The 10,021-nt window shown below is 37.3% G+C and overlaps 1 protein-coding gene across 1 annotated transcript in view; it reads right to left on the bottom strand.

Annotated features, from left to right (window-relative positions):
* Nucleotides 1–355: 355 nt before the first annotated feature.
* ATRNL1 (attractin like 1) overlaps nt 356–10,021 on the bottom strand; it is an 810,828-nt gene continuing 801,162 nt past the window's right edge. The window contains exon 29 of the mRNA XM_044240595.1: nt 356–2,519. Within this exon, the coding sequence (XP_044096530.1) occupies nt 2,395–2,519 (125 nt within the window). The 3' untranslated portion in view covers nt 356–2,394. The remainder of the gene's footprint in view (nt 2,520–10,021) is intronic.

Raw genomic sequence — 10,021 nt, 5'->3', positions numbered from 1 at the left:
TGAGGGTGAAGAATTTTACTGCCAGTAAAAAGCTTTGATAATTTGAGAAGATGTTGCATAATTAGTACGGAGTTAGCAATATTTGGCCCAGAAAGATACAGTATGACTTTAACTTCACATTGCATGATGTCCTGTAGTTCTCTAAAATTCAAATTTTCAAGCGTTAGGAACCTAGTGGGATTCGAGATGGATGAATCTTGGCAATTTTTTCATAGTGATACTGTTTGCTTGGCCTCTCCAAAAGGACAGCTGAAATAGATTTTACCTACAACTATCTATGTTTTTGTGTTTTTGTTATATAAGCCTCTCTGATGATAATCATTCGAGAATCAAAACACATCGGGCAATCGTTTTATTTTTAAATGATTATATTTTTGTAGTCACCATTTTGTCAATTTATTTCTCCAGGAGAAAAATCAACATTTAAAGGGTCCAAAAAGAAGCTAATAAAATTACTTGATTGTTTTTAGGAGACATTTACAAACTTTGCTCACTTTTTTTTTTTTTTTGAGAGAGAAAACATCACAGGGAGGCAAAAACAGCCAGCTCCACTCCTGCCCCCTCTCCCAAAAAACCCACAGGCTATAGATGAATTATTCTAAGAATTAGTCTTATTTTTAATGCATAGAAAATAGCAAAATTATCATGCCAACATAAAGAATATATACTATAATTAGCAAGTGCCTAATTATCAAAACAATGATAGTCATGGCTCGGTGCAACCTAGCAATCGTATATACGATGCAACTACCTATTGTATGGTCATTCCTCTTCTATATTACATTCAGTCCTCATCGGATGAAGCTATGGATAAATGGCATCATGAAATAAACATTGAGTATCACAATAGGGTCATATTCTGCTACTGCACGATCACAGCATGCAAGGAACTATGCATCCATCAGCTGTAAACAGTGAAGTGGTTTACCTTCCAGAAATCCAAAGAACGTGAAAAGTACATAGATAGTACTAAACATCAATTATATTGAAATGACTTTCATAGTGAACGAAGCTGTGTTGTATGAGGCAGCTTTGGATATCTCTGTCACTGCTTTCTACACATATCCTGTCGTCCCCCTGAGGTGGAAAAAACGTTTCAAACGAGATCTGTTGATGCTACTGAGTTCTAGCGAACTGGTGTCCAAATGAGGACACCAAGGATTCTATGTCCCAACGTGAAAGCACTTTGAAATCATTTTTCCTTTCTGCCATGATTCAGATTTGTGAATCGTTAAGAATATGGTCAATGTGGGCAGTGATGAACTTGTTTTCTAAACTGGAAACTTCCTCTCGTGACATTAACGCGTCCAGCTTAGAAATAAGGATACTGTAGACCTCTACTTGATGGCTGGTGGGAAGGGACCTGAATCATGTTAAAACTTGGGAGGTGTCACCTCTAAAATACTTTTCATAATATCTGCAAAGCATAGATAAAAATCGAACAGCTAGGAGAGGAAGGCCAACAGGAAGATGATCCGTTCTTACAAAATGCAGATGGATCATTTAGGTCTGATCCAATGATTCCTAACCAATTAAAAAAATTACCACAGTAGAGCTGAAGCTTGCACACACTAAAATAACCATTTCAGCTCTCTCCAGGTTCGGTATTGGAGGGTTTTTGGAAGGAGGGGAAACATTGATTGCTGGACAGGTTTTTCCATGCTCTATCAGCTCTGATAATGAGTTAGGCAGTTGGCATGGATGACAGGAATGTCCTTTTCACTCAGAATTCTAATAAACCTCCTGTGAAGTTGCACATGCCATCCATCCAAATGTGACCAGTTGTGGTCTGCGTTCCCGTTAGATGGAAAATAGTCACATTCTCAAACCGAGTGTAGACATGATATGGTCATGTGGAATATTTAAATATACTACCTACATCCTACTAAACCAAAATCTTGCTTTTACGTTTACAGTGAGATAAAACAGCATTTAAAGCCATTGCAATTTGCTCATTTCCTGTTCATATACAAGTGATTTAAGTTTGCTTATGAGGCAAAAACTGTACAATTCTCACCATCCAGGCATTATAAAATGTCTTTCTTTAAAGTCTTGGGATATAAACAGTTTGGTTTATATGAATTACATATTTTCATCTGCATTAAGAAACAATATACATCTTTTTCCAGCGCAATTTAATGTTATCTACGATAAGCCTAAGAGAGTCGTAAAAACTGACTTTATCGTCCGTGACCATCAATACTGTTACTTTCATAAAAGTCACGAACATTCTCTGGCCACTCGGGTCATTGCCCATTCGGAGGGAACTGTACGTGAGCCCTGGGACCAAACGGAGATTCGCCTCCATAAAAACTGAGGCCACAGACCAGCCTTAATGGAAGTCATTTTACAAAATCGAAACATTTCGGAATATCCAGAAGCAGCTTCTGTTTCTCAGACACAAGTTCCCTGACGTGTTGAGAGGTGGTGTTTTCGATTTCGGACTCCCGAAGTCTTGTCTTTACTATCTGAAGGCTTCTGTTGTGAAATATCTATTAGGGCACTGGCAATTGCAAGGCCTGTAAGAAGAGGAGAAAATCATTCAAATATTTAGTTAGACATTTCTGGGAGACTGACAGTGGTATTTTAGCACCCTGTTTTTTATTGTTTTATATTTAGTCATCAAACATTTCACTGTTTATTGGAAGTTAGCATGTAGCTTGCCCTTTACTTAAAATGTTTCTCAATTGAGACATATAAATGTGACACAGAAAGAAGAACAAGAATCTAACAGTTAATTGACTCTGACTTCAGATGGTCAAATTCGGTGTGTGTGACAAAGACATTACAACCAGCTGTGGACAGGACCTTAGTTCCCACGTCTGAACACAAGTTTGTTTTAGCTGTACACAGAATTTTCAGTGTTACTATTATGTTTATGTGTATAGAATAAAAAGCCATTGTATTAATATTTTTTTCTAGAAATATTGAGCAGTTTTAGGTTTAAAGAAAAATTGAGCCAGTACTGATACATGATTATCAACCAAAGTCCATAATTTACTCTTTGGGTTCACTCTTTGTATTGTACATTCTAAGGGTTTGGACATATGCATAATGTCATATATTCAACATTAGAGTATCACACAGAGTAGACTCACTGCCTTAAAAATCCCCTGTGCTTTCCCAGTTTATCCCTCCCCTTCCCATGAGCCTCTGATAATCACTGATCTTTTTTTAAAAGTCTCTGTAGTTTTGCCTTTTCCAGATCGTCATATGGTTGGAATCATTGTGCATAGCTTTTTTAGATGGTCTTATTTCACTTAACAATATACCTTTAGGGTCCATCATATCTTTTTGGTTCAATGGCTCATTTCTTTTTGGGATAATATTCCATACAATGGAATTTGTATTCCATTCCACAGTTTGTTTGTCCGTCCCCTTATTGAAGGATATTTTGACTGCATCCAATTTGGGGGAATTATAAATAAGGCAAGCGTAAATACCTATGTGCAAGTTTTAATGTAGATGTAAGTTTCCAATTCACAAATACCTAGGAGCATGATCATCAGATCATGTGGTGAGCCTGGCTTTTAGGTTTGAAAGAAACTACCTGTCTTGCACAGGAGCTATACTATTTTGCATTCCCACCAGCATTTGACAGCATCTCTGTCAGCATGTGGTGGTTGTGGTGTGTGGGATTTTAGCATTCTGATAGGTACGTAACTATATCTCATGGTTGTTTTCATTTGCAATTCCATAATAGCATAAGATGTTAAGCATCTTTTTCATTTGCTTATTTGTCAGATGCACATTTTTTTTGGTGAGGTGTCTGCTCACCCTTTTTTATTGAACAGTTTGTTTTCTTATTGTTGAGTTTTAAGACTTAATTAACATTTTAGATACTAGTCCTTTATCAGATATGTGTTTTGCAAATATTTTCTCCAAATCTGTGGCCTGTCTTTTCATTCCTTTTTTTCAAGTGCTTTTAAGAAGTAAGAAAGCACCCAGGCACAGAGTTGTGTTATGGACAAGTAGACTTGGAAGAAAGACAGCTTGATATTTCTTAAAAATAAGAATAAATTCTGAGTATTATCAGCAGACTATCAGCACAAAAGTGAATCTCTAGTTATCATAGGTAATTTAAAGAATATTGTTGCATCATTTTGTCTACTAATTGACAAGAACATTTGGTACGACGTTCATGGATAGTAAAGACTTTCCTAAATTTGTACAAGAAATGGTCCAGCCAGATACTCTGGTTTATCTTAGCTATACATGAAACATTTTATTTTCTATTAAGTTAGTTTCATATAATTCTTGAGAAAAACAAAATGTGCCAAGTCACCATATTAAACCAAGAGACCAGCCTGCTTGGTTTAAGGAGGTGACTAAAGAACTTTTGGTTCATTTTCCCATCTCCCAGGTCTTGAAGACTTGACCCTGGGTTAACCTGAACCAAGCCCTGAGCCCTACAGACATCTCCTCAATGCACTGCTCTTAGAAGAAGGTCTCACTTTGGATCTGAAGTTATGTAAGATGACACTGAATTATTTTACTCCATAATTGACTGCATGTGGGTCATAATTATTTTACTCCATAATTGACTCCATGTGGGTAGTATTCTCTAGGTAGGCCTCAAATGTGATCTGGCAAGAACAGAACTCCAGAGGTCTATGAATATAAAGAAATGCCAATAGAGGGAAACAGGTAGTGTAAGAGGAGGGTCAACCAGTCTAGTGCACGACTGTAGAAGTCAATGGACGCCACGTTCAAGGAGTCTGCAGAGAGTTCCAAATGGGCCAGCACTGAGGCTGGATGCAAGGACATTAGATTTCCTCGAAGAAGATCTGGATGATGTTTGAGTCATGTCCATACCTAACTGAGGAGGGAAGTCTGAAAGTTAAGCAGGGAATGGGGAGAGAGGAAATGTGAGAACACATAAAGCCTGCATGTTCAAGCCGTTTGGCACTGCAAAGAGGTGAGCTGGTACACAGGGAAAGCAACAGGTCAGATGAGATATATGCAAATACAGAGTTTCATCTGAGGACATACATTTTTCAAAGGAAAAAGGAGTTTTTATGTACATGTGAAAATAGAAGAGAAGGTATTTGTGGAGAAGAAGAAATTAACAAAGCTAGGGAGAGAAAGGATTAAAAAGTTACAGTAATCACTGCCTAGGCTGATAATCTTAGATATTTGCTTTTAAGGGCTGCTGTTAAATACCCTGCTCTTTCAGGACATTAAATAAACATTCTGAATTGCTTAGAGATAACGCAAGTTTAAAGGTTCACAGTTTAAATAAATATTGCTTTCTTGACCTCTGAAGAATACGTAGGAACTTCTGAAGTGCCCACACAGATATTACTGCTGTAGGAAATAATGATTTTGTTATTTCTTCAAGGGAGGGAGCTGAAGCACATGTTTTGTTGTTGTTAAAAAGACTCACAGGCCAGGGTTGTGCTAACAAAAAATTCAGTACAGGCAGACCTTAAGTTTCCACAGATCTCTTGGCATCCTTCTGTCATAATTCACAACCTTCTGTTACTTCATTCCTGGCACCATCTTTTCCAGAGACAGCCAAATATGACAAAGAATATATGTCTCTTCTAATGTAGACAGAGACCACTTACAGTAATTGCAATGATCACAGCTTCTAAATATGAAATCATGTTATTCATTAAACTACTGCATGACCCAGTCCAAATGAGCTCTGAAACACAATACTCTTCCATTTACATGTGGCTGCAAATGTTATTTTCCTCACAGAAGATATAATGTCAGGAGAGAAGCAGTTTGAGTTGCCCAAACAGGAAATTCCTTGCTAATCTAAAACTGCCACTGTACCTTTGCAATCCAGGCTATTGGAAGTCTGAAGCCAAATTAAAGTGGTGTCTCTCATATCCTGGGTTTGCTAATGATTTGTAAGTTTGAAAACACATTCCATTGAAAATAATAAATCACAAACCATATTTCAATCATTGATTTACAAATAAAATCGCAAATCGTGCTCATTTTTAATTTGGCAAATTTTTTCCTATGGAAATAGAACAATCAACTACATTTACAGATTCTGCATAAATGGCACATGCATGTAGGAGCCTTGAATTCCTGCAGTGATGTTGAGTGTCCCCCACATGTACCCTCAGAGGAGGCTCCAGGGGGCGCATGACCGGCTGTCATCCTCTGGAAGGGCCAAACCATGTTTTTGTTTAGATTTAAACTTGGGTCCTTTACAGGACTACACAGCTGTAGCATCTCATGAGTTACCCTTTTAAAATAATCTTATAATTTAATTAAGAACAGCATAATGATCAGAACAACTGCATGCATTCTGAATCAAATCATTAGGCATAAGTTTTTATTACCATTTTTGCATCTCTTTATATTGTACTCTATGGAGAACTCTAACACAACAACCCAGAAATTGCTAGGTCCTCTTCAACCTTCAAGAATCCCTGAACAGAGGAGTAAACATGAGGAAACAGGTCCCAGTCTTCCTGAAGTGTCTAGTGTGTGGAAGCCCCTTTAAAAAAGAGAGAGAGGTTGAGAAGTCAAACTAGTTTCCATCCTTGCCCTTCAGTATACTCTATTGTAGGGAATCTTAGTTGGTAAAAAGAAAAGTTGTCAGTAGCTCTTTAAGAAAACCAGTATTTCTGCCCTCTCCTTGTATGAAACATGTGTATGCTGGTGGGGGACTGACTATATAAACAGGCAATCACCAGGCAATAACATGACTCTGGCCCACAAATGCAGCAACCTGCTCAGGAAACCAACCCTTATCTACAATAACCAGACTAGGAAGCCCGCCTGCCGTGGCAGGTTTGCGGGAAGTCAGCCTGCTATCTCTAGTAACAATCCAGGAGGTGAAATGATTACGCGGTAACAACGGGTCCCACCTACCGAACTTCATTAATAACTAACAACTTCCCTAATTTTTGTCCAAGCTTCCAACTTAGGGCCAATCCAAGAAGGGAAAATATGGACCCCTAACCAATCATCTAGGATGCCCCATGTCTAGTTAACCTCACTCTAGCTTTCCTGTGCCAATAGCTTCCAATCAGGGCATGCTTGAAGTCTTCTCTTTTTTCCACTATATCCCACACACTTGCCTATTTTTAAGCATCTGCCGAAATGCAAGCACTGGATGTTGGGTGATTCCCTTGCTGGAGCAAGTTCTGAATAAATAGCCTTGCTTGTTATTTCTTTAGTCTTGGTTTATTTTCACAAGGGTGATGAAGAGATAAAGGTAGCTTGAGATCTTTCCTGGGTTGTTGTTTTTTTTTTCAATGCATCAATAAATAAAAACAACTTAAAAATAATTCATCCACATTGCTCTTTGAGGCAAACCCTTTCTCCTTGTTTAGAGTTCCCTGGGAAATCTGTGCCCAGGGAGAGGTTTCCAGGTGCCGACCCCCCACTCCTGGTGCCCCTAGTGGAAGCGCTTCTGGCCAACAGGACGCCATGCAGCGGTGCGTGCTGCCCGGGGTTTGAATTCCATTAAAATCAGGTCACTCCAGAAGATCATTTTTCAAAACGTCTCACAAATCATCTGATGAAATCCACTTATTGTGTTCTCTGGGCCTAGCATAGTTCCTTGTTATCAAAGCAATACAATTAACCGGGGGAACAATTCATTATTTTAGACTGGTGGTCCAAAGGAATTTCATTTACCGTGTCAAGATGATGCACAGATGCGGCGGGCTGCAGAATTTACATCAAAATATGCCGGGAGATTCAATAAAAATGCTGGGGTTTAAATATTTATTATAAGCTTTACCTTTTTGCACTTCTAGTTTTTAAATACCAGACACGATGACATGTAGGTTATTTAAATATGAAGTATAAACCTCATAAGAAAGAAGGTACCATCTTCTGTTTCCCACTCCACCTGCCAAAGCCTCGTGGTGTGTCAAACTAGCTCTTATGAAGGTGGCATGTCACTGGTGGCTGTTCTCGGTCACTTGGGGCTGGGTGAGCTGGGAAGGAAGCAGACTCCTTTGGGACCATGCAGACTTCCTTCAGAACAGGGGCACGATTTAACAGTTACTGGTGTGGATGCCAAGAGCTACCATGGCTATTTAGGAAGTAAGTAGAAGATATACCAGAATCAGACCTTTACCCAGATTCTTAAGGGAAAAAAACACTCCAACCATTTATTCCTAAAATTAAGAACTTTGTTTCTCAATAAACACCAGCAGACATGCCCTTAAAAAACAAAACAAAACAAAACAAAAACAATAGAAATGACTAACAGCTACATATTTACATGGTAAATAAATATATCTTTTTAAACCGCTAAATTTGCAATGAAAACCACCAAGGAAAAACATCAGGGATTGAGTTATCTTTAGTAAAACTCTAGTTTTTCCTAATGGAAGTGAAATGGTATTAGTAGACTCCGGCTGTAACAATGTAATCATAAAATTACTGATGTGTGTTTTTTTACAATTATGCAGAACAATTAATAAGTACAGTAATAAAATACTGCACATCAAGTGAAATTGCCTTGGAAAGAACATCCTCTTTATATACAAACATAGCACTTCCATTTTACATTTGAACAAAGCCTACCGAAAAGTCATTCATTTTGAAATGCTCCCCTCCCAAGTCTGTGTAAAAGCAGGCACCACTATATATTTTAATTTTCCAGGAAAACAGCTTCATTAGGCGTGAAAGGTTAATTGCAGGTTTAAGTGGAGCTCAGGGAATGGTGCAGGGTCTGCAGTGAATTACACAGTCTGCTTTAGGACGACTTGAATGAGTGCTGTAAACTGTTTGCCCTGCTGAAATGTTTTACTACCTCATTTACTATCTGTCTTCTTTTACGGCTTGTATTTGTAGTTCTTCTAAACCTTTAATGGCTACAGTTTTATTTCACTGTAATCAGATTTAAATGGAAATACCATGCTGGGATGTTTAAATGTTTTCCCTCTGATTGTATACAGCTACATACTACTGATCAGAGTCCTGGCTATCCTTCACATGATTAAGAAAGTGACTTTGGGAAACTTTGATGTTACCTAGACTCTAGCTATTGTGCAGACTTAATTTAACATTCAGTGTGGCCATCCTTGCCAATATGCAACTAGGGCTGGATGCATAATTAGAAAATATGCATTTCCATTTTAATTTATCTGTTGGAAGGCCAGTGCAACTGAAGTCATTATTAGGCAGAACTCCAAAGGTTACATTGTTGAACCAAAATTGAAATGCTTCAAGTACTGAAAACACTGGAATGACAAATGGACTAGTCATATTTGTCTGAGAGTTTAAAGAAATGTTTCCCTTCACCTACTAAAAACCAGTGACAACTAGAGATGTCAGTGTTTAAATACAAATTGTAAATGTATTCTGCTTATACAATTTTGTTTGGCCTTTAACACATCATAATATTTTAAAATTTCATTTAAAGACACACCGTACAAGTTTTATGAAATATAATCCTACCCCAGCATCACAGATGCCACCTTATTTAATATTGCTAAGTTCTCCCTAAATTGTATATGGACTGTTCTCTGATTGGTTGGAATGTGTTGAGTAAATCATGGTCATTACTATCTCAAGCCATGGTTTAATGCAAATCCTCATGCTTTCTTAACAAGTAAAGTTTCTTTTGGATGTTAACAGTTCTAATTTTAATTACATAGTAAAAAATCTTACTAATTCATTTAAAATATTCAGTGATTTTTTTTTTTTTTTTAAGAGTCATGGACATTAGAAGAATCAGCCTTGTAGCTACCCTTCCACATTGTTAAGTAAATTTCCAATTGAGAATTCTCTCATCCTAAGCCACCTGGGGAAATATTTCCTGGTATTTTCTTCCTTCATTTAAAGGAATCTGATATGTGATAATTCTTTATTTTAAGCCCTAATCATCTTTAAATTAATCAAAGTGCTTTCTGATCATTCATTGGAAAAATCAAACCATGGTAATACTGTAATATTTTATTTTATGGTAATATTTTATTTTCCATTAGGTAATATTATATTTTATTTTCCATTAGGTAGATATTTTATTTTATTTTATTTTGGTAATATTTTATTTTCCATCAGGTAGAGACATTGTATTTCAGCATTTCTA

The sequence above is a fragment of the Neovison vison genome, chromosome 2 (genome assembly GCF_020171115.1).
Source record: "Neovison vison isolate M4711 chromosome 2, ASM_NN_V1, whole genome shotgun sequence".
In the NCBI taxonomy this organism is placed as follows: Eukaryota; Metazoa; Chordata; class Mammalia; order Carnivora; family Mustelidae; genus Neogale; species Neogale vison.
Note: the sequence above shows the minus strand (reverse complement) of the source record. Positions and strands in the feature narration are given on the sequence as shown.